The 25,981-nt window shown below is 42.5% G+C and overlaps 1 protein-coding gene across 3 annotated transcripts in view; it reads right to left on the bottom strand.

Annotated features, from left to right (window-relative positions):
• MDGA2 (MAM domain containing glycosylphosphatidylinositol anchor 2) overlaps positions 1 to 25,981 on the bottom strand; it is a 660,176-nt gene that overhangs the window by 133,393 nt on the left and 500,802 nt on the right. For all 3 annotated transcript variants that reach the window (XM_038407346.2, XM_038407347.2, XM_043516491.1), the window contains one exon: positions 17,257 to 17,526. In XM_038407346.2, the coding sequence (XP_038263274.1) occupies positions 17,257 to 17,526 (270 nt within the window). The remainder of the gene's footprint in view (positions 1 to 17,256; positions 17,527 to 25,981) is intronic.

Raw genomic sequence — 25,981 nt, 5'->3', positions numbered from 1 at the left:
AGAAGATGAAAATTCAACCAAAGGCTTTCAATAATATGACTGAAGAGAAGAAGATAAAGAGCAAAAGGAATCGGACTTTGAACTCAACCCTGCAGTATGGCAGATTTCAAAAGGAGAAAATTGTCCATTAAAGCAAACTATCTGAGTATGTCTTGATAGATAAGAATGCAGTCAGTGAGTGAACCTGGGGTCAAACTACAAGCAGTATCTTAACAGTTCAAGGAAATGTCACAGCTAACTGTAAGGTAGATGAAATAATATCTGAAAGCAGTAAGTGGGTACTTCACCAAGATCCAATGCAAGTAGTCAATCAGAAGTGACCCAAAACAATGCAGTCATGATATTATGAGCAACCTAGACACCAGATGAGAGTTAAAGGACCACTTTATTTTCAGAAAAATACCTGAATGATGGGCTAGCTACAGGTTCTGTGAGTATTTAGACTTTTGTGGATCACTGTTACAAAATGAGTTAATACAGTTTTAAAAATAGTCTCCCAAGACACTAATAGACACTAATAGACAAAAATAGACACTAATTAAGAAAACAAGTCATTTGACTAAGAATCAGACAGGATGAGACAGATGATAGATTTTCTTGGAAGCAAAAACGAGATCATTAGAAGACCAAAACACCATAGATTCACATTAGAGCACAGGAACTTTTTTAGATTCATTTCAAACATCTTAAAATGTGAACAGTCTGTTTTAAAAGTGAATCTTGAGTGATCTGTGGGATATACAATTGCAGAAGTTCTTTAAAGTAATTTGTCTTTTCATGTCTTCACTGTGATGAAACATTTGGATTGTTCTGACATTAAATGTGAGTTAAGCTGCACCAAGATGATAAAACAGCTAACAAATACCTCCGGGAAGAGTGAAAGCTAAAAAGCCCTGATTGAATTCACTCATAACACAGCACAAAGCATCAGAAGATTGGCACAGGATCCCTGCAACAGAGACCTACTTTGCAAAATCTTCACAATGAATTCTAATAATGGCCCTTGAGGCTATCATTTGCAGAGACAATTTGGGCTTCAAGATAAAGTGAGAAAAAACAACCAAATAGCAATGCCAAAGAAAGACTCTTTAGATTAACGTTAATGGCAACCAGCTAACAGATGTTACTCACATTGCTTAACGCATTACTGGAAGGCACTCGGATACTATATGGATGATTATGGTACAAGAACCTACATAGAGCAGAGCAGATCCTCACGGCAAACGTTAGAAACTACTGACGTGAAACCAAAATCCTAGCAATTAACATATGCTGAACTATGACAGATATCACTCAGAAAACACCTGAGCCAACAGACTAGGTTAAACCTTGGAGTTGCTGAAGTAATGAGTTTTGCCACTGACATCAGTGGAACTGAATGACATCCTAGTCTCTGTCTCCCAAGATCTGAGAGAGCGATGGCTCTATCATGCATTCCTACAACTACAATACCCACCTGCTGAAGTGAAGAAACAGATTGACAGAGCCAGAAGAGTACCCAGAAGTCACCTACTACAGGACAGGCCCAACAAAGAAAACAACAGAACGCCACTAGCCATCACCTTCAGCCCCCAACTAAAACCTCTCCAACGCATCATCAAGGATCTACAACCTATCCTGAAGGACGAGCCATCGCTCTCTCAGATCTTGGGAGACAGACCAGTCCTTGCTTACAGACAGCCCCCCAATCTGAAGCAAATACTCACCAGCAACCACACACCACACAACAGAACCACTAACCCAGGAACCTATCCTTGCAACAAAGCCCGTTGCCAACTCTGTCCACATATCTATTCAGGGGATACCATCATAGGGCCTAATCACATCAGCCACACTATCAGAGGCTCGTTCACCTGCGCATCTACCAATGTGATATATGCCATCATGTGCCAGCAATGCCCCTCTGCCATGTACATTGGCCAAACTGGACAGTCTCTACGTAAAAGAATGAATGGACACAAATCAGACGTCAAGAATTATAACATTCAAAAACCAGTTGGAGAACACTTCAATCTCTCTGGTCACTCGATCACAGACCTAAGAGTGGCTATACTTCAACAAAAAGCTTCAAAAACAGACTCCAACGAGAGACTGCTGAATTGGAATTAATTTGCAAACTGGATACAATTAACTTAGGCTTGAATAGAGACTGGGAATGGATGAGTCATTACACAAAGTAAAACTATTTCCCCATGGTATTTCTCCCTCCCACCCCACCCCCCACTGTTCCTCTGATATTCTTGTTAACTGCTGGAATTAGCCTACCTGCTTGTCACCATGAAAGGTTTTCCTCCTTTCCCCCCCCTGCTGCTGGTGATGGCTTATCTTAAGTGATCACTCTCCTTACAGTGTGTATGATAAACCCATTGTTTCATGTTCTCTGTGTGTGTGTATATAAATCTCTCCTCTGTTTTTTCCACCAAATGCATCCGATGAAGTGAGCTGTAGCTCACGAAAGCTTATGCTCTAATAAATTTGTTAGTCTCTAAGGTGCCACAAGTACTCCTTTTCTTTTTGCGAATACAGACTAACACGGCTGCTACTCTGAAACCTGACAATTAAAAGTTTGGGAGAAAAACTGTTACATTTCTTAAAACACATCAGAAAATTCAGTGAAAGGTAACTAACTATGGGACATTTATATAAGAGAAATTGAAGCATGGAGCACCAAGAACAGTACCAATATCTTCAGGAATGCCTGCAGTTCATCCAAAGAACATACCTTTCCCACACTGGCATGCTAAAGAATCATTGATTATTAGAGGTGCTATTCACCTATGATGGTGTCTTAATCTCCTTCACATTCCAAAGACACCACCAGTTTAAAAACCATACTTCTGCCTGCCTTTTTTTTTTACCTACTGTTGTTATAAGTAACATTTAAGATGATTAAAATGGAAACAGATTAGAGAGAAAAAAATAAGATTTTTTTAATTGCACTTTGTGTTTAGACATTTTCATGGTTTCCTCCATATAAATAAGATTTTTAGTCAGTTTCCCCATATCTTTACAAGCACCTTCCAACACATCAACAGGAGAGAGAAAAACATGTTTTTGAAATAGGAAAATGTAACTGCCAATCCATTAAAACTAGCTGGGGGAATTGGGGGATGATGTAGTACCTGAAACTACTTTTCACTCTATTTTTGAGACTGAGCAGATATCTAGTTGATCGTGTCCTTTCAAATTGGAATCAGGCAAACAGAGAATGGTTTTATGTTTTTGAAGTACTGAGCTAATGGGTTACGGCTCAGTCCTGCAACCCATACATCTAAAAAGTCCCTTTAATTAGCTCTTTATACATTAATGAAGTGAAAAAAAAGTTGGTAAGTTTTTCCACACTGATTTCAGCTCATCAGTTTATCTTTTGTCACTTCAGAGCTACTAGTCTTTAGAAAAAAGAAAAGGAGTACTTGTGGCACCTTAGAGACTAACAAATTTATTTGAGCATAAGCTCACGAAAGCTCTAAGGTCTCTAAGGTGCCACAAGTACGCCTTTTCTTTTTGCAAATACAGACTAACACGGCTGCTACTCTGAAACTAGTCTTTAGAAATGTCTATCAGTCAATCAAAAGCGCTGCAAACAGGAAGAGTCTGTCCCTTATTCTGCCTTTCCTACTTTCGGTTTGCTAATGACAGAACTTAATTGTGACCACATTCAACAGACACAGATTGCCAGAAATGTGACCTCAGTACCCGAAGGGAACTACTAAGGAGGACTGGGATGGATTAACAGGAACCAGACATGTTTTAATTATTGAGGGACAGATTCAAATACCCTTGCTCAAGTTGAATAATAATTCTTCCTAGAGCTGTCCCAGGGACTACTCAAGGTAAGCATATCATTATCTGGCCCTAAACACTTTGCACACACAAAATTAGCCAAAAAAAAATGGAAAAAGATGACTATAAAGTAAAACTATTGCAAATGATAAGATGAGAACAGACTGGTTCTCCAAGCTTCTGCAACATTCAAGTCACCTTTCTTCTCTCCCGAGCAGCCGAAAGGCCTATAGCAAAGAGAGACTCCAACAGATCTGGCTATCTATTCAGTCGAGCTGCTGTAGTCCATCATAGTGAAATGGCATCTTATCAAAGGCAAAAGTAAAAGGCCAGCGTTTTAAGAGCAAAGGTTGATGTCAATTTCAATGTTCTTTTGGTCAAGTAATTCACCTTTCCCCTGTTGGGCCTTTCATTTCTTGATGCCTGAATTTGCATCATTTTATCCTCCTCCACTCCTGCCTTTTCCCAGGTTTTACTTCTGTTCTCTTTTACCAAGCCCCTCTCCATTCTTCATCTGTCCTTTCCCTTCTTACTTCTCTTAGCCCCACTCTCTTTGGGTATGTCTACACTATGAAATTAGGTCGAATTTATAGAAGTCGGTTTTATAGAAAGCATTTTTATACAGTCGAGTGTGTGTGTCCCCACACAAATGCTCTAAGTGCATGTAGTTGGCGGACTGTGTCCACAGTACCAAGGCAACTGTTGACTTCCGGAGCTTTGCACTGTGGGTAGCTATCCCACAGTTCCTGCAGTCTCCACCACCCATTTGAATTCTGGTAGAAATCCCGGTGCCTGATGGGGCTAAAACATTGTTGTGGGTGGTTCTGGGTACATATCGTCAGGGCCCTTGTTCCCTCCCTCCCTCCCTCCATAAAAGCAAGGGCAGACAATCATTTTGCACGTTTTTTCTTGAGTTACCTGTGCAGATGCCATACCATGGCAAGCATGGAGCCCGCTCAGCTAACCGTCACCGTATGTCTCCTGGGTGCTGGCGGACGTGGTATTGCATTGCTACACAGCAGCAATTTATTGCCTTTTGGCAGCAGACAGTGCAGTATGACTGGTAGCCGTCGTCGACGTAGTCCTTGGTGCTCTTTTAACCGGGCGCCTGGGCAAACATGGGAGTGACTCAGCCAGGTCATTTCCCTTGTTTCGTCCCATGGCGATTGAGTCCTACCGGCAGTGCATTGTCTTTTAATCTGCAGCCAGCAGAAGATGATGGCCAGCAGTCATACTGCACCGTCTTCTGCCGAGCACCCAGGAGGTGACGATGGCTAGCAGTCGTACTGCACAGTCTGCTGCCAGCAAGATGTATAAAGATAGATGAAGTGGCTCAAAACAAGAAATAGACCAGATTTGTTTTGTATTCATTTTCTCCTCCCTCCCTCCCTCTGTGAAATCAATGGCCTGCTAAACCCAGTTTTGAGTTCTATCCTTGAGGCGGCCATTCAGTTTCTCGCAAAGCCACCCCTTTTGTTGATTTTAATTCCCTCTAAGCCAACCCTGTAAGCCATGTCGTCAGTCGCCCCTCCCTCCATCAGGGCAACAGCAGACAATTGTTCCGCACCTTTTTTCTGTGCAGATGGCAAGCATAGAGCCCGCTCAGATCACTTTGGCAATTAGGAGCACATTAAACATCACACTCATTATCCAGCAGTATATGCAGCACCAGAACCTGGTAAAGTGAAACTGGGTGAGTAGGTGATGTCAGCACAGTTACGAGAGTGATGAGGACATGGACACAGACCTCTCTCAAAGCAAGTGCCCTGGCAATGTGGGCATCATGGTGCTAAGGAGGCAGGCTCATGTAGTGGAATGCTGATTCTGGGCCTGGGAAACAAGCACAGACTGGTGGGATCGCATAGCAGTTCTGGGACGATTCCCAGTGGCTGCGAAACTTTTGCATGCATAAGGGCACTTTCATGGAACTTTCTGACTTGCTTTCCCCTGCCCTGAGGCGCAAGAATACCAAGATGAGAGCAGCCCTCACAGCTGAGAAGCGAGTGGCAATAGCCCTGTGGAAGCTTGCAACGCCAGACAGCTACCGGTCAGTTGGGAATCAATTTGGAATGGGCAAATCTCCTGTGGGGGCCTCTGTGATGCAAGTACCAATGCTATCACTGAGCTGCTGATATCAAGGGTAGTGAGTCTGGGAAATGTGCAGGTCATAGTGGATGGCTTTGCTGCAATGGGATTCCCAACTGTGGTGGGGCCATAGATGGAACCCATATCCCTATCTTGGCACCGGATCACCAAGCCAGTGAGTACATAAACCACAAGGGGTACTTTTCAAAAGTGTTGCAAGCACTGGTGGATCACAAGGGACGTTTCACAACATCAACGTGGGATGGCAGGGAAAGATACATGATGCTCACATCTTCTGCAGCTTTTGAAACAGACCAGAGTTCTGGAAGGGACTTTCTTCCCAGTCCAGAAAATAACCATTGGGGATGTTGAAATGCCTATTAGTTATCCTTGGGAACCCAGTCTACCCCTTAATGCCATGGCTCATGAAGCCATACATAGGCAGTCTGGAGAGTAGTCAGGAGCTGTTCAACTACAGGCTGAGCAAGTGCAGAATGGTGGTAGAATGTGCATTTGGACCTTTAAAAGCGCGCTGGCGCAGTTTACTGACTCTGTTAGACCTCAGCGAAACCAATATTCCCACTGTTATTACTGCTTGCTGTGCGCTCCACAATATCTGTGAGAGTAAGGGGGAGATGTTTATGGTGAGGTGGGAGGTTGAGCCAAATCGCCTGGCTGCTGGTTACGCACAGCCAGACACCAAGGCAGTTAGAAGAGCACAGGAGGGTGCGGTGCGCATCAGAGAAGCTTTGAAAACCAGTTTCATGACTGGCCAGGCTATAAAGTCATTGTTGCTTCACATTCATGCATTCTTTATTAATTCATCAAACAAATAGGGGGATAATTACCAAGGTAGCTCAGGAGGGGTGGTGGAGGAGGGAAAGAAAAGGCCACACAGCACTTTAAATGTTTAAAACTTATTGAATGCCAGCCTTCTGTTACTTGGGCAATCCTCTGGGGCGGAGTGGCTGGGTGGCCGGAGGCCCCCCCACCACGTTCTTGGATGTCTGGGTGAGGAAGCTATGGAACTTGGGGAGGAGGGCGGTTGGTTACACAGGGGCTGTAGCGGCGGTCTGTGCTCCTGCTGCCTTTCCTGCAGCTCAACCATACGCTGGAGCATATTAGTTTCATCCTCCAGCAGCCTCAGCATTGAATCCTGTCTCCTCTCATCACGCTGCCGCCACCTTTCAGCTTCAGCCCTCTCTTCAGCCCGCCACTTACTCTCTTCAGCCCGCCACCTCTCCTCCCGGTTACTTTGTGCTTTCCTGCACTCTGATATTGTCTGCCTCCATGCATTCATCTGTGCTCTGTCAGTGTGGGAGGACAGCATGAGCTCAGAGAACATTTCATCGTGAGTGCGTTTTTTTCGCCTTCTAATCTTTGCTAGCCTCTGGAAAGGAGAAGATCCTGTGATCCTTGAAACACATGCAGCTGGTGGAGAAAAAAAAGGAACAGTGGTATTTGAAAAGACATTTTATAGAACAATGGGTACACTCTTTCACGGTAAACCTTGCTGTTAACATTACATACATAGCACATGTGCTTTTGTTACAAGGTCGCATTTTGCCTCCCCCCACCGCGTGGCTAACAGCAGGGAACATTTCTGTTCAGCCATAAGCAAACAGCCCAGCAGGAACGGGCACCTCTGAATGTCCCCTTAAGAAAAGCACTCTATTTCAACCAGGTGACCATGAATGATATCACTCTCCTGAGAACAACACAGAGAGATAAAGAACGGATGTTGTTTGAACGCCAGCAAACATACACTGAAATGCTTTGTTCTACAATGATTCCCGAGTACGTGCTACTGGCCTGAAGTGGTAAAGTATCCTACCATGGTGGATGGAATAAGGCTGCCCTCCCCAGAAACCTTTTGCAAAGGCTTTGGGAGTATATCCAGGAGAGCCAGGAATGCCAGGGCAAATTAATCATTAAACATGCTGGCTTTTACCATTCTCCACCTGGTGGGTCTGGGAGGCAGCCTTAAGTGGGTTCAGGCGGTACTGGCTCCAGGTCCAGGGTGAGAAACAGTTCCTGGCTGTCGGGAAAACCAGTTTCTCCGCTTGTTTGCTGTGAGCTATCTACAACCTCATCATCATCGTCTTCCTCATCCCCAAAACTTGCTTCCGTGTTGCCTCCATCTCCATTGAAGGAGTCAAACAACACGGCTGAGGTAGTGGTGGCTGAACCCCCTAAAATGGCATGCAGATCATCATAGAAGTGGCATGTTTGGGGCTCTGACCCGGAGCAGCCGTTCGCTTCTCTGGTTTTCTGGTAGGCTTGCCTCAGCTCCTTAAGTTTCAGGTGGCACTGCTTCGGGTCCCTGTTATGGCCTCTGTCCTTCGTGCCCTGGGAGATTTTCACAAATGTTTTGGCATTTCAAAAACTGGAACATAGTTCTGATAGCACAGATTCCTCTCCCCATACAGCGATCAGATCCTGTATCTCCCGTTCGGTCCATGCTGGAGCTCTTTTGCGAATCTGGGACTCCATCATGGTCACCTGTGCTGATGAGCTCTGCATGGTCACCTGCAGCTTGCCACTCTGGCCAAACAGGAAATTGAAATTCAAAAGTTTGTGGGCCTTTTCCTGTCTACCTTGTCAGTGCATCTGAGTTGAGAGTGCTGTCCAGAGCGGTCACAATGGAGCACTCTGGGATAGCTCCTGGAGGCCAATACCATCTAATTGCATCCACAGTACCCCAAATTTGACCCAGCAAAACCGATTTCAGCGCTAATCCGCTTGTTGGGGGTGGAGTAAGGAAATCGATTTTAAGAGCCCTTTAAGTAAAAAAACAGGGCTTCGTCATGTGGACGGTTGCAGGGTTACATCGATTTAATGCTGCTAAATTCAACCTCAACGCCTAGTGTAGACCAGGGCTTTGATAATCTTCACAAGAGCTCTCTAGGCAACATTAGAAACTAGAGCTACCATTACACATTCCATTCAGTCAATGTCTAATTCAAGTAGCATTTAGCTGAGTTACTTGCATCGAATACGAGCTGGATTCATGACGATCCCACTGGCAGAATGCGCCATGATACCCTAGGAAGATAAACGCTGTCTGACGTCGGTTTGGGATCATTTGCTCAAGCACATTCCTGAATCCTGAAACAAATCCTGATGCTGTCAAATAAGACTTTCTAAAATCTGCGACTTTCCTTGTTGCCTCATGTGGTCTTTTGAGAATTTGTAAGAAAAGACCTGGGAAGTGAACGTTCTGCTTTTGCTGCAAACAATATATATTTCATGTTTCTCTGGCAAGACCCTACTCTAAATGGATCACACTATCTGAGATAACACAAATCAAAGAGACAGAATAGGTTTAACTCAGGTAATAACTCCATTAGAAACATATAACTCCAAACGCATCCCAAATATTTTAAGAGGCGTCACAGGAGTGAGGCGTATAGGGGTTCAATCAAATACAGTGCGATAACTCCGATACCACTTCAAGTCAATACTGCACGGTGCAGGTACAGAGTGCTGTACAGATATAAGCACAAGGGTAAAATGTGATGAGTTCAGACTCTTAATAATCTGCTTTCTTAGAACAAAGGAAGAAAGTCATACAAAGGACTTGAAGTCCCCAAGCAGAATGGAAGGGATATAGTGACTGCTTGAAGTGCAATCCTACTCTGAAAGGAACAAGGTTAAAAAAAGCCTCCTAGTGTTAGGGGGTTTATTCCTTCACCCACTTACTTCCCTGATTACTTCTAGCATGAACAGAGAGCAACAATACCTGAAGTCCAAAGGTGCAAACAATTCGATGTTTAATGGGGTGAACTTCCAGCAAGCATGATTCCAGTTTTCTTCCTTAGTGTCCCCCTTCCCAGCTCTGACACCACAGAGCCTTACACCTGTGTCCCTGTTCCCATTCCTGCCCTTAGCCAAACATGATTCCAATTTCCCCACCCCCATTCCCTGTTCCCATTTTCCCCTTTAGCAAAACATGGTTCTAATTTTCCCACCCCCATTTCCTGTTTCCATTCCCCCCCACACACACACCCACTTCCTGATTGACTGCAGACTATATAGTAAAACTTGAGTTCTGTTTGGCTATACCTTAACCAATCATTTTACTGAAATTTAACTAACCAGTCCTAACGTATTGTAACATGATTATTTAACCAATTATATCCCACCACCTTAATTAGTTTACACCCAGCAAAATTAATTATTCCGCAGACAGAAACAATCACAGAACCAGACAGAGATTATACAGACAAACAATGGCAAAGTGGGAACTATAATGACAAAACAATACAGAAGTGAGGATTTCACATCCCAGCTATTGATAAGCCAGTTCTTGCCAGACAGGATGCTACCAAACTCAGTTTCCTTTTACATCTTCTAGGTACTTCCTTGTCTCTGGAGGCGATGGGCATTATCAGGACAGGATTGTATCCTAACGGCCCCATAGCACCTGATTTCAATGTGTGACTAGGTTGGGATGAGAGGAGGTGACCGGTCACTTCCCAGGTTATGGCTGCCTCTGTTGCTTAGCCAAAGGCCCTAGTCTAAGCACAGGGCCTCAGACTGTCACAGTAAGAGGAGGCCCTTATGCCGGCAGACAGTGATTTTGATTCTTTCTTTTATACCCTCTATAACTAGCCAAGTGATAAGAATACACCTAAATTCTTAGAGTCTAGGCCTTTACAGACAAGCCTGAATATCTACATCCTAACACCTAGTTACCCAGCAGCTCTGCTCCCTGTGTATATTTAGTCATGTTTCTTTAATTTAGAAATGACAGTAAGTTTGCACGGCTGTTGACTCCTGCCCTCCCTGCAGAACCAATACAGCCAAGGGGAACTGAGTCTGATTCTATCCCTCTTTATGCAGCATTGACAGAATTGTATATTAAGTCCCTGTCAGTTGTATCTACACATGTCCATTGAAGGAATAGGGGTGAATAGGTATCGTTGAGGGCATATTTTGATGATAATAAGCTCATACAGCTATTTCAAACGGCTGAAGTAGGCCTGCAAAGCCATTATCAGTTGTGCAAATGGCTGCCTCACCAGGGACTGAACAAGGGACTTCCAAAGCTAAAAGCATGAGCTGCAGCAGCTTGAAGAGCCAAGGCTCTATAGTTGAGGGGCTCAAATAACGAATATTCTCTGTGCCGATGCACGGAGGAGAACTTATAACACACAGAGGGACTAGTAGGTTACAGAACAGCTCTGTGGCAGGGTAGACACCCACTCCTGCCCTGAAGGGCTTAGAATAGCTCAGGAGAGGGTTGTGACTGGGAACAAGAAGCCTGGGCTGATTGGGGAAGCAGCCGCAGCTGGGACACTTCCCAATCAGGGCCCAGCTGGCCTTATAAGTAGGCAGGGAGTCAGGAGCTGAGACACACTCTCTCTCTCGCCTTTGGAGAAGGAGGGACCTGGCTGCAGGGACCAGAGAGTACCTAGATTGGAGTAGGGCTGGGGAAAGGCCAAGGGAGCTGGGGAGCTCCGGCCTGGAAAATCCCAGGCTGCGGCCTAGTGGAAGGCCAGGCAGATACTGGGGTTACAAAGGGGGAAGCTCACAGGTAGACTGAGGCAGCAGGTCCAAATCCCTCCTTGCCAGTGATGAGTGGCTTTTACACTGCAGTCTGCCCCAGCGAGCGGGGGCTAGTTGGTGACTGGCAGTAGCCTTACACTGAGGCAAGGTGGGGATAGTGGGTTGGGGGGGAGCCTGAGAGACAGCGGGTGTACTGCCGGGGGCAGCCACCCAGGAGACAAGGGTCACTGGGTCTGGGAGGGACGCGGGGCCAGCGGTAAGGCAGACCACCAGCCTGCAGAGGGTGCTCCGGAGCCTGGTGGGCTAATTCCCGACCAAGACCAGCAGGAGGCGCCACAGGGGCGAGTCCACACGCTTACAAGCCCCAAGAAGAAAAGAACTCAGTTTGACTCGGAGATCATATTTTTAAACTTCCAAAGCCTATTATTTTTAAAGACTTGACCAAGAAGCACTCTGAGCCACAGAGGTAGAGTTTTAATACATCTTCGAACACTGGGGAAGTTCCAGAGGACCGGCAAAAACTAATGTTTTGCCAATATTTTTAAAAGGTGAAAGGAATGACTCATGTAACTGTAGACCAATTGGTTTGGAAATAGTCCTGGGCAAAATCATGGAAAGGCTGATCTGAGAGATGCAATCAGTAAAGAATGGCAGCATAATAATTCTCCATAAAATCAGTTTTAATAAAAAATGTCAACTAGCTCTCATATTTATTTTTAAAGGCAACTATCCATGGATCCAGGCATTTCTATAAACTTTAAAAGGAAATAATGCGTGAATGGGATTATTGCAGAATATTGTCTCCTTTATACTCATTTGATAATACACTACATAGAAACCCCTATGTTAATTAAAGGAACGTGAAGGTTGCAAGTCAAGCACACAAAAGTAAGGAAATGCCAGAGTTAAGGTTGGGATGGGATGATTTAGTTGGGGATTGGTCCTGCTTTGAGCAGAGGGTTGGGCTAGATGACCTCCTGAGGTCCCTTCCAACCCTGATATTCTATGATTCTAAGGTTGCCTGTGCAACCTTAATTCAATCTGCCTTGTGCACATGCATTATCATACAGTCTTTAAATACATGACCCCATGGTATTTTGTCCACGTGACCCCTGTGCTATTTTCATTTAATGCACAGCATTGATGGTGTTATCCCCAGGGCTCTGCACCCATCTGCATTGCAGTCAGGAAATATCCTCCTCCTCCTCTTGCCAGAGGGGTGAATTCATAGCACAGGAGATTGTGTCTTCCTGTTCTCAGTTGATGTGCCTGGCACCATGGTAGCCCCTGACTGTCAGGAGGAGAAATTGCAGGAACATTACTGCTTGGCCCGCAGAGCATGCTCAATACTGATGGAATCTTTGGAGAATTTAGCTGCCAACTAAAACAGGTCTGTACTGAGCATGTGCAACTCAAATTTTCAGACTTGTAACTTGGACAAATGTGGATGGATTTTCACAGGGATAGGAAACTGTACATCCCTGACATCAGGGCGACCCTGTGGCTCAGTTTCAAGTGCCTGCTACAATGCATGGAGTTGCTAGAGTTTCTCAACAAAATCATTTAAAAGTATTTTTAATGTATAAAACCAACATCATTTCCCCTAACTTTATGCTTGCAAACAACAACTGTTCTTGCTGAAAATTTCCCAAATAATTCAGCCTGAGGCAGACACCCAACATGGAAAATTTCAGTCCAATGGTTAAAGTTTGGCAAAGCTATAAGCAACTAAAACAGGGTCTTAAAATGTGAAGTGCCAGCTAACCTTGAGCATAGGCAGCAAAACCTGTAGTGCTAATAATACTCCATATTTCAGTGCTAGACCTACAAATGTATAGTTATAACAACAGTCCATTTGCCATCATGGAACTATTTGACTGAGTAATGAATTTCAGAAGACTTAGAGGCCATTCCAGTCCCCCTGTCTGCTTATGGAAGGTCTCTTTGAGGTGAAATTCATACACTACCACAGAAGCAGCTGGATGTGGGGAGGCATGCAGGTGGTGTGAAATCTGTGTACCATGGAGTCCCACTTCCCATCCACCACCTGTGTGGAAATTAAGGAGGGAGAGCTTAAGCCATAGGTAGGGCTATTCCACAGATTCCCCCCACCCATTTCTGCCACATTGGGAAGGGTGAGGCGTGTAAGTCTTTGCAAATCCTGAACATTTTTCTCAATGACTTGGATCAGAATATAAAATCATCACTGATACAGTTGGTAGATGACACAAAAATTGTGGGAGTGATAAATAATGAAGAGGTCAGATCACTGCTACAAAGCAATTTGGATTTCTTGGTAAGCTGGGCACAAGGAAACAATATATGTTTTAATATGGGCAAATGTAAACATGTTGGAAGAAAGAATGAAGCCCATACTTACCGGATGGGGGACTCTATCCTGGGAAGCATGACTCTGTAAACAATTTGTGGTCATGGTGGATAATTAACTGAACATGATCTCCCAGTGCAACACAGTAGCCAAAAGGGCAAATGTGATCCTTGGATCTATAAACAAGAGAATCTTGAGTAGGTACAGGAAGTTTCTATATTTCTGTATTTGGCACTGGTGTAACTGCTGCTGGAATACTGTGCCCACTTCTTGTGTTAACAGTTTCAGGAAGGATGTGGATAAATTGGAGAGGGTTTGGAGAAGAGCCATGAGAATAACCAAAGGATTAGAAAACATGTCTCATAGTCAGAGAATTGAGGAGCTCAATCTATTTAGCTTAACAAAAGGAAAGTTAAGGAGCTACTTGATCACAGTCCCTACATGAGGAAAAAATATTTGAAATGGGCTCTTCAATCTAGCAGTTAAAGGAGTAACACAATCTAGTGACTGGAAGTTGAAGCTAGCAAAATCAGAATACAAATAAGGTGTAAATTTGTATCAATGAGAGTAATTAACCATTGAAATAATTTAACGAGGGCTATGTTGGATTCTGTATTAGTGGCAATTTTTAAATCATGACTAGATGATTCTCGCCAAGATCTGCTCCAGGAATTTTTGTGGGGGGCAGTTCTCTAGCCTGTGTTATACTAGATGATCACAATGGTCACTTCTGGGATTGGAATCTTCTCCAGCCACTGGGTTCTGGAACATTTCAGCAGCCTTAGGACAGTGGAAGAGAAGCTGTTTTTGTCGGGACACCTCTTGTGCAACTGTCTAATGCTCAGCTTAGCTATCCAGGCCAGACACTGTAGTCAGGAACTGAGCCTTAGGACACAGTTCAGGAGATCTTGCACACAGAGAAAAATATCTCCTACTGAATTTAATGAGAGTTGAACAAAGTCTTCTGAATATGGCCTTACATCAAGAAGTCTGTCATTTACCTCTTCCCACACATTCCACAACACCACATGCAGTAATTCTCATCTGCTGATTACACTTCATAACTGAGTATTCAAACAGTTCTTCCACATACATGAGGGCTCATATACATTCAGCAATATTCATGTCATTTTTCTGTATTCAAGCATTTTGTCAATTTTCTTTCAGTCTCTGCTGAATCTTAATTGCACCATATAATGCCTGAAAATTGATTTCCATTGATCTTCACTTACGAAGTGTGATGTCAGACTTTGAGATAAATATAGAATATTTTCATTTGTGAATGTTAAAATTTATCTTCATTTTGCACATGATTTGTGGTTTTTCTAAGGACACTGAGGTCATATTTGACTCAGACCAGTGAAACTGGAGTAATTAATTTTTTGTTTTCCATATAATTTGTTTGTTTTTCTCAAATTTGGCTCAAAAACATAAGTTTAGTAAAACTGAATTTTACAAATTCTAAGATCAATATTAATATTTCCACATGCATTTTTAATTCCATAAGTTTTTTTTCCCTCAGCGCATGCATTTTCCTCTGTGGTCTTTGCAACTCAAACACTGCGGCATTGTGTTACCGTATGAGAATTTAAAAATAAAATTGACTAGAAATGGACCAGTCTCATTATCATTGTTCAAACTGATTCTGAGAGACAAGCACCCTGTTGCTGTCAGATTCCTGCAGTGGTTTAAAAAACAATGGGGTTTTGCTGTAAGATATGAGCTAATTTCTCTGTATTCACGCTCGGTAAAAAATTCTACCAGGCTTCAGTCATTTCTTCACTCCCCTCTCCACTTTCTTTCTCTCCAATCCTGATAACTTCATCTGCCTTGTTGAGATCTAGAAGCAGAATATGTCCCCTTAGCTACAATTTGCCTCTTGATGTGAGAGTAGGGTTTTGACCGCACACCACTAAAAGGCATATTTACCAACCGTGAACATGCAGGCTTTAACCTGAAAAACTGAAAAAAGCATAGAGGTCACGTCAGAAGAGGTTATGTTCCTGTTTTTAATAACACTATAAGAACTAAATACACATAATGGTACAGATAAAAAAGTGATGTGGCACACAGTGGGATGGATAGTACATCATAAAACTATTTCATTGCTAATTTCAGTTAGGTTCCTTTGTTTTCACGGTAATAAATCACACCGAGGCTACAGAGATTACCCCAATCTCAGCAAAATAATTGCCTTAGAATAGCTTTCCACAATCCTGGGTCCAAAGAGTGATGAACAATAAATTGGATTTCATTGACTCATTCGAGGAAATGGACTTTTTCTTGTGTTTCCTTCCAAGCCACCCTGTGGATTAAACACCAATGCTTGGGAACCACAGTCATTTCAAAAACATAGAGTCGCTAGCAACAACTGCCTTCATTTAGAATCAAAATAGACAGGCCAACCTAAAGCTTGATTAAATTTTATGAGGACCACAGACATCATTCATTGAAGTATTCACCTAGTCACTTTTGCATGGCATGTTAAGATCCATGGTGCCAACACTAAGAAAAAGTTGCCAGGCAGCACTTGTTAAAAGAAAACAACAAAATTTCTCTAAACACTTTGGAGTCTTCTTGGTCTTGATTTCTTCTACCATCATATTCAACATCTGTTGACTATGGGGGCTGAATTTTGAGATAAATCTTGTCACTCCTTTATTTTTAAGATTTGCGAGGCAGGTTTAACCACGATACGCAATGATCACCTCATTATGGGCACAATCCTGTAAGTATTTACTGCCAGGTATAGTGCTAACTCCCAACATAAATCAGGCCATGAGGTCATACAGGGATCAGGCCCTTGAAGAGGAAGAATATTTTCAATGGCAACTAATTTCCAACTGAAAAAGAACCAAGACTTGTATTTCTGATAAATGCTTTACAGTCCCATCCTATGGTTGAGGCTGAATATGAAAGACATGTTATAAACTCAAGTTTAAGTTTAGTACATTAATTATGTGATATGGCTGGACTAAAGCTGAGGCTGTAAATCACACCCAACTTTGTGGTACTGCATCGCTGAATCAAACTCTCTATGTATGTCTTTTAATGAGAGATCCAGATTTCAAACCCTCACTGTACAAGAGTTTTTTGAATCGTGCGTTTTGGTTAGGACCCATCCCTTCTTTTAACCTATCTTAAGCCAATGAGAAAGTCAGGATTGATTGTAAAGTTTGTCATCTGTTTGCTCTCCCAGCAATGCCTTATGTCACAATCTTGACCACAAACGTCTGCAGACATAATGAAGGATATTTGATTTATATCTTAATGAGACAAGTGGCAGCATTTTGTCCTTGCACCAATGAAACATGCTTAATAACCTACTTCATTACCAACCTTACTTTAATTCAAGCATTAGGCATTAAGTCGCCTAATGTGTGTTACCAGAGATGCAAATCTTATGTTAAAAATAAACTTACTGGAGCAGCAGTGGTATTACTGTAGGACACCCATGGATACTCAAAATGCTTTTGTTCTCATTCTCTCTGGTAGAAAACACCAGAGTTTTGCAGGAAAACTCATTGTCAGCACCTTGGAAAGCTTACCTGTAACGAGGAAGCTGCATCGGCCTGCCCCGGCTTCATTTATGATGTTACAATTGTAAATCCCATAACTGTCCCTGGAAAGGCTGCTCACTATGTACTCCGTAGAATCGTGAGCATCAAACTGACCAGTCCGCAGCAACTTGTTGCCCAGTCTCCACTCATATGTCAGAACCCGAGTTGGATACGCTCTCAGCACCCGGCAACTCATAGTGATGCTTCGACCCTGGCCCTGTCGAATCTCCAGAAACGTTGGTTCCACAGCAGGAGGATCTATAGGAGACAGATTATTAGAGAAGATAAGCCACAAAAACAACATGAGTATGGCAAATAATGATAACATGTCCCCAAAAGGGTTACAATCCAGTGAATCTACCATGTGTCCATGAGATTAGAGATGGATAACCATCAATGGGAACATTCGTTAAAAAAAGTAACACATCCAGAGTACTGTACTGCAATGTTTTATAGCTGATGTCCGTTAGCGGAGATAAAATTTAATTTTACAGACAGCTACAGTGTTCTGGGTTTTTTTGTTGTTTTTTTAAAGGCAAGGAGGAGAAACAGCAGGAATTATTCCTTCACGTGATATACCGGGATTGGATGGCAATGGAGAATAGGGGCCCTCCAGGGTGATGGAGACATACAACAGTTATAGGATCATGAACTCAGAGAAGAGACAAAAGGTTGGGCATGGATGGAGTTCAGATTGTCTGAAAAACCTACTACTTTGATGTTTGTATTTCCAGAGGATGAGCCTCCTTGCAGGGTGCCAGGACTACAATGAGAAGCCTGGTATAAGAACCTGAACAAAATAGAATAGGGGCAATACCCTGGTACAAAACTCAGCACCCTCTTCCTTTGCAGTGGCTGAGGGGCATATGATATAATTTGATAAGGTTCTCATCAGAGTATTGCCTCCAGGAAACCAAGTGGGCAGTCCTGTCCTTGTCTTTTCCATCTACCTGTTTAGTTGGTTTAGTCCCCCAGTTAGCAGAAGCCTGGTAGTTTTTTCATAACCTGATCTGAGATACTATTTAAAGCTATTTAGATTTGCAATTTAGCACTTTGTCAGACTTCTGAAGCTAATGGAATAAAAAAATATGTAAAAACCGATATGCCTTAAATTTCCACTTACCTTTCGCTGGCTTTCTAATTGCAAGGCAGAAGTATTTTTTTTCAAAATCAATACTTTTGGAAAAAATGGGTTGATTTTGACAAAATGTTATTGAATACAAACCAAAATGATGTATTTCAAAAATGTTCAAACACCCCGTTCTGACATTAAAGGAATGGAATGTTTTGATGTTTTGTTTCAAAATGACTTTTAGAAATCAAACAAATTGTTTTTATATAAAACATTAAAACAATTTACAATGGTCAAAATCAAACCAAAAATATTTTTATAGGTTTTTTTTTTGCACAAAAATTTAAAATCTTATGGTTTTCATTCCATCTTTGAATGAAAAAAAAATTACCATTTTAGAATTTCCCAGGAAAAGAAAATCTGGTTTTTGCTCTGCTCTAGCCAGACCTTTCTGAGTGGCCCTCTAGATCAGAGAAATCAGAGTACAAAAGGGGAAGACATTTGGTGGTTGATAAGCACAATTTTAGAGAAAACTCTTAAAAGCTGTGTGTCATTGTTATGCTCCTTTCAGACCAATAAAGATAAGAAACCTGGAAAGGCTCCTACTCCAGAAACACACGAGAAATCTACATATTGCTATTAAAAGGACTGTCTAATAGGTCTAACTTTCAGAGCCAACCCTAGGTACAGTTATTACATATTGCATGAAACCTAGCTTACTCCTTCCAAACCCGTCAAGACTCCCAACAGAGAAACTTCTCTCTCGTATGAAGCTTTCCTTCTTTGTGACAGGTATTAATGGGGTAGAACTTTCATTCAAGGAACTGCCTGTTGAGAAGCGAAGACCTTTGCGGTTGTGTTTGAAACCATGCAGTACAAGAGGCTTTGAATGGTGTGATAAACGAGCATACAGTCTCTGGAGCACAGAAAGTTACAGATCACTCCTATTTCCTGGGAGGCTGATTAAACTCTCCCTCTCTGTCCCTCTCTCTTTTTCTTTTTTTTTTCTTTGCGCTTTCCAAAAGTCCTAAGGCAGATTTCATCCCGTGGTAAATGTCCTGTCTTTAAAGGATGAAGTAAAATGTAAAACCTCTAAAAATAAAGCAAACCTCTCAAAGTGAGCCATTTAATGGACTGTAAAGCAGCCTTACATCAAGGAATTTTTAGTAGACACTGGCTATGGCTGCAGCCATTAAAGGCCCTGCAATGCAGCAACTCTAGGACTAAAATTTTCATCAGGTAGGATTTAACTGCACTATATGGCATATTTCAAATTGTTCAATGTTAATAAGTAAACGTCTTGCTGTGATAATGATACTAGTTTACTGTGGAATAGAGCCGAGTGAAAACTGGGACTTTGGTCCGGTGGGAAATTTTGATATTTCAACCTTTGCTTTTGCTCTGATGAAAATACGAATGAGGATATGAAATACCTAAACTGCAACTCCCATGAGGCAACGTGGAAGCTTAGGCAGATGCCAGTTTGACAATAAACTGCTTCAGTTTGATTGGATGACTATACAGGTTTCAATTCAAACTGACCCCAAACTAAAACAAATATTTCATTTAGTTTTTCCCATGAAATTTTAAAATTTTGCTGAACCTGCATTTCCCATTGGAAAAAATCCTTTAGACAGAAAATAGCTACGAGAGAAAAATCTTTACCGAGTGTGTTTTGTTGTTTAAAATGTTACTATCTATTGGCAGCATCGGATCCAAAACATATTGTTCCTAGATTCTTCATTGATTTTAGCTTATTTAGCAGAGATCCCAGTAACCTTCAAATAGTTGGCATTGAACCCAGGCATGATGTAAACTGAAAATGGATACCACTACTAGGGTGACCAGACAGCAAATGTGAAAAATCGGGACGGGGGTTGGAGGTAATTGAAGCCTATATAAGAAAAATACCCCCAAATCAGGACTGTTCCTATAAAATCGGGACATCTGGTCACTCTAACCCCTACCCACACAAATAGGAACTGCACCTCCAATGGTACGGCGATGCTAATTGCCTATCGCTTCAAGACGACTCATAATCAGCATACTTTAAATGAAACTAAACCTTGTAGCATACCAGTTTCAGACTACATTTCTTACAGGTGATGGTACTCAGCTGTTGTACTTCATGCCTGTGTAACAATCAGCAAGACTTTTTCAAGTAATTGTAAGCATCTTGAAAGTCATAGGGAGGGAAAAACATCCCTAGTCTGAAGGAAAATACATGGGCAGAGATAGTCATGCAAAGCAGAAGAATTCTGTTCATAGTATGTTGAGGTAGCAGAAGTTAACTCTGAGACAGCCACCTCTACATAGGTACTCGGATGAACAGACAGAGCACAGATGGGATCTGCACATCCATGATCCCAAACCCAATCCTCCCCAAGCCTGTGTATGTCCTGTCCCTTTCCATCTTTTGTGGCCCTTCAGTTCTATTACCTCTGGGGCCTCTATACCTCTGGCAGCTAGGTTTAGACCTTCATCAATAGACTAGAGCAGCAGTTCTCACACTGCAGCTCGGGACCCCAAAGTGGGTCATGACCCCATTTTAATGGGGTCAGCAGGCTGGCTTAGACTTGCTGGGGCCTGGCCCAAAGCAAAAGCCCAAGCCCGAGTGCTTCAGCCCTAGGCGGCGGGGCTAAGGTTACAGGTGCCCTGCCTGGGGCTGAAGTCCTAGAGCTTCGGCTTTGGCTCTCTGACCTGGGGCAGTGGGACTTTGGCTTTGGCCCTCCCGCCAGGATGGTGGGACTTCAGGCTCAGGCTCAGGCTTCAATATGCCCTCCTGGGGTCCTGTACTAATTGTTGTTGTCAGAAAGGGGTTGCAGTGTAATGAAGTTTAAGAACCGCTGAACTAGAGATGAATTGGGCCAGATCCTCAGCTGGTGCAGTGACTTCCACGGAGCTATACAGCTGAGGAGGTTTCCCGTTAAGCGTTCCAAAGAATGTCAAGCTTCTAAAACAGCACAATCCCTAAATCCTTACCCTGATCTTGTTTCCAGCCTCTCCCTATTAGTGTATTATGTGTACAGAAAACTTGTAACAGTTAGACAGGTAGATACTCTATACAGCTGCAGGCAAGGCCATATTCGGTATAGTGAGTAGAGATACCCAGAAACCCTTCAACTATTCATAGAATCATAGAATCATAGAATATCAGGGTTGGAAGGGACCCCAGAAGGTCATCTAGTCCAACCCCCTGCTCAAAGCAGGACCAAGTCCCAGTTAAATCATCCCAGCCAGGGCTTTGTCAAGCCTGACCTTAAAAACCTCTAAGGAAGGAGATTCTACCACCTCCCTAGGTAACGCATTCCAGTGTTTCACCACCCTCTTAGTGAAAAAGTTTTTCCTAATATCCAATCTAAACCTCCCCCATTGCAACTTGAGACCATTACTCCTCGTTCTGTCATCTGCTACCATTGAGAACAGTCTAGAGCCATCCTCTTTGAAACCCCCTTTCAGGTAGTTGAAAGCAGCTATCAAATCCCCCCTCATTCTTCTCTTCTGCAGACTAAACAATCCCAGCTCCCTCAGCCTCTCCTCATAAGTCATGTGCTCTAGACCCCTAATCATTTTCGTTGCCCTTCGTTGTACTCTTTCCAATTTATCCACATCCTTCCTGTAGTGTGGGGCCCAAAACTGGACACAGTACTCCAGATGAGGCCTCACCAGTGTCGAATAGAGGGGAACGATCACGTCCCTCGATCTGCTCGCTATGCCCCTACTTATACATCCCAAAATGCCATTGGCCTTCTTGGCAACAAGGGCACACTGCTGACTCATATCCAGCTTCTCGTCCACTGTCACCCCTAGGTCCTTTTCCGCAGAAAATTCATTTTGCCATTCATATTCATTTTGCCATTGGAGAACGCAGACAGGTTTCAAAACCTACCTGATTTCCGGCCAGTTCATTTGCCTGGCTCCTCATCAGCTCACCTGACAGGTTGCTGGGGAGCCCAGGATTCTAGTCTTACAGCCCACTGGTAAGCTATCTGGTGGGCTGATGAGGAGCCAATCCTGTGGAAGCTCTGGGAATGCTGGCGCCGAAGCTCTGAGGTTCCAGCTCTGCATTTTTTGGTTTTTGTTCCCAATCAGAAAATAAGTTTTGAAATTCTGAAATCCTCCACTAAACGGAATTGCTGTTCTCTGCAAAGTTCTAACAGTGAGAGAGTTTACAATAGATTCTGATGGTATAGTTGCCAGAGCGTCTCTCCGAATACGGGTGGACAAAAAGTATCTGGATATGTCATTGCAACAACTTCGTGATCTCTATATTCAGGTCAACAAGGTAAGGCCCTCATCCTCCAGCCACTTCCCTTCCCCCAGCAACATTGGGTAGGGAAGAAGGGGTAATTGGGGCTACCTTAGATTCCAACATTCCTTCCCTCCCACCCCCAACCAATGCCTTGTTGTCCACAAAGTGAGTAGTAATTTGCCTTGGTTCCTCCTCATATTATTTGAAGCTTCACCCCCTCACCCCACAACCCACTACTAGGCAGGTAGTATGTGATCTGGGAAGTTCCTGTGGGAACTATGAGTTCATGGGATGCAACAAGATGGAGGTGCGGGCAAGATGAGTGACGTCCTTGTGGATTCACCTTAGCTCTGGAGGATTCCAAATTCTCAGGGAAATCATAGGGAACCAACAATTTGGGTGGGAGGGGTGAAACCCCACCATATCTTCTGCGTGAAAGAAGCTCTCACTCCTGATGGAAGAATGCCATAGAAAATTCCACAAGTTTAAGTTAAGAATTCTCACTCCCCACCCTAGATAACATCCGCATGGGGCAAAGATAGGGTATTTACTCTCATGAGATATTTGCTTTTTAAATAAATGTTTCTTTGTTTAAAAAAGGCAAAACCTCTTTAAATAATGAGCCTCAAACTCAGCCTGACCCGACTATATCTATTGACTGGAAGAAATAATTACCTCAGAACACTCATTCATTATTTATTTTATCTTTTCAGGTAATAACAGTTGTAGCTTGCATTAAAAAAAAAAAAAAAGGTAAAGAGCAACAATGAACACCACAGTCAGGATGGAGACCTGTTGTGTTAATTTCAAAGTCATAAATAGGCCCAGAGAGTCAAATATGTTAACATGACCCTGTCCCTGTACAACACTAAAGATTTAACATTATTTGGGGTGAGAGGGCTCAGTCTGCTTAGTTCCATGGCAACAACCACTATTAAAAATGTATTCAACCTTTTATAAAGGATACAGAAAAGAAGGAAAAAACAATTACAACAGGCCAGAGCTTGCTGTAGAATCTAGGTGAGGACTTTTGACAAGATATGACAAGTCCTTAGCTGTTTTAGGATAAAATGGCCTAGTATAAAACTTCCACTGGAGATGTTAATGGCCAGGAGGAAACTATTCCCTTGTGGGACAGTACTTATACACATATCTGGCTCACTTGCATTATTTGTTCCCACATTTCAGAATTCTAGCCTCTCTGAAAAAAACATTTAAGGAGAAATTGCAAAGGAAGTACACTTCACTCTCTCAAACAATTATCCTTGGGAGACAGACATTCTAGTGTTACAACAGAAGTTATATGAATGTTTAATATGTTTGTGAGTCTAAGTTCCATTGCATCATAATGATTATAACCAGGAAAATTTTAAGGCTCTCTAGTCTAGACGGCAAGCAGAATGCCAGCAAGTTTTTTTTTACCAGGTAACTGCTTTTCACTGTACGTTCTGTATCAAGGCAGTCCCTGACTGTAGTAGGTTTTTCTAATGAAATAATATCCCATTCAATGAATTTATCTAGATTTTTGTGGCCATGAGTGGTGACTCCTCCCTGTTAATTTGGTTTCTCTAGGTTCTTCTATGTCAGCCTAGGCAAGAGTATTTGCTCCTGTCTCCTGGTAGGCTGAGACAGGAAGAAATAAGAACTGTGATGTCACTTCTCTTGGAGGTCACTTTTCAGCTGGTTCATCTAGTAGGAACCTTATATCAACAATAAATGCCCCTACAATGGAGAATTATCCCCAAGCCTTAATATGGAGTATACCCTGGTGGTATAAGAGGATTCAGAAAAAAACAAATCAATGGATGGGAAATTATTTTTCATCAATGTCCCCCTATATCAGCCCAGACCAGTGGGCCTCCAAGAGCAATACCTGATAGTAATAGCTAGCAGATCTATCTAGATACAAGAACCTACCAAACCCACCTCCCAAATTCAGCAATGGATGAAGCCTCATGAAACCCCGGGAGAGCATTATGTATAACACTAGTGGAAGTGCCTTCAGACACTGAGTCCACTAGACTGACATTCCTCTCCTGGAGCCACCGGTCTTTAATTATACTAATAGCCACACTTGGGGTCTCATATCTTTTTTGCTGTCCAAAGACAAAATAAGTGATCTGGCCGTCTCATTACTTAAGTCTGTCCCAGTCAAATCCTTCTATCAATCTGTGTATCTCAAGGTTTTTCTACTTCACCTGACATCAGGCTAAGGTTTTTTCCTTCTCGTCACAGTATCCACTTCTAATATGTCCATGTCAGTGATGTCTGAGTATTTTCTAGCAACTGGGCAAAAATTGGGTATGGCTCTCTCTATATTATTTGCAATTAGAATTCCAGTTTTGCTTTTCCATGAAGAATAAGAGTAATGGATGATGTGGATCTGCGACGGAAAATATTATATTCCTAAATTTCGGGAAGACCGATAAGCATTTGATTTTAGCTACTGATGTTGCTTTGCAGTGTTTAAAATGCTGGCGATGCGGGGACAAATTTAAACAAGTGCTGTTTCCAATAACTGACGGAAACATATTGTAAATTACTCTGTTGCCTGAGGGATAGGCCGTGCAAAAGTCAATCATTCTAGCATCACTTAAAAGGCCATTTCTTTCACTTACTGATGGAATGTTTGCCTTTGTAGATAAATTAGGTGTTGTATTTGTATGATGCTTAATAAAGAAGGTCAATTGCGTTTACAGTAGAACCGCAGAGTTACGAACACATCGGGAATGGAGGTTGCTTGTAACTCTGAAATGTTCGTGACTCTGAACAAAATGTTATGGTTGGTCTTTCAAAAGTTTACAACTCAACATTGACTTAAGACAGCTCTGGAACAGAATTAAAATGTTGCTTTTAACCATCTTCATTTAAATGAAATAAGCACAGAAACAGTTTCCTTACCGTGTCAAATCTTTTTTTAAAAAACTTTCTCTTTATTATTTTAGTAGCTTATGTTTAACACAGATCTATACTGAACTTGCTTTTTTTGTGTGTTTCTGCCATTGCCCAATTGTGTACTTTCGGTTCCAAATGAGGTGTGTGGTTGACTGGTCAGTTTGTAACTCTTGTATTTATAACTCCGAGGTTCTACTGTATTTCTTTTATTTTTATGTCTGCGTTTGGGTCTATAAATATACTGGGATGCGGGAAGAAAACTTCAGGAATTTCTTGATACCTACACATATATGTGTGTGAGTGTTTGTCTGTATATACACACAGAAAGTGTATATTACATATATAATTTTTCCACATTTGATCTGTACCTATAGTCTGATCTGCAAAACAGTTTGTTAAGTAATTCTGCTTAGGTGAGTAATCCCACTGGCTTCTTTGGCAAAGTTGCTCACCTATATTTGCAGGCTCAAGCAGTAGGAAGGGAGGGATGGCTC

This window comes from Dermochelys coriacea, chromosome 6 (assembly GCF_009764565.3).
Source record: "Dermochelys coriacea isolate rDerCor1 chromosome 6, rDerCor1.pri.v4, whole genome shotgun sequence".
Classification (NCBI taxonomy): domain Eukaryota; kingdom Metazoa; phylum Chordata; order Testudines; family Dermochelyidae; genus Dermochelys; species Dermochelys coriacea.
This window is presented reverse-complemented; position numbering and strand designations above follow the sequence as displayed.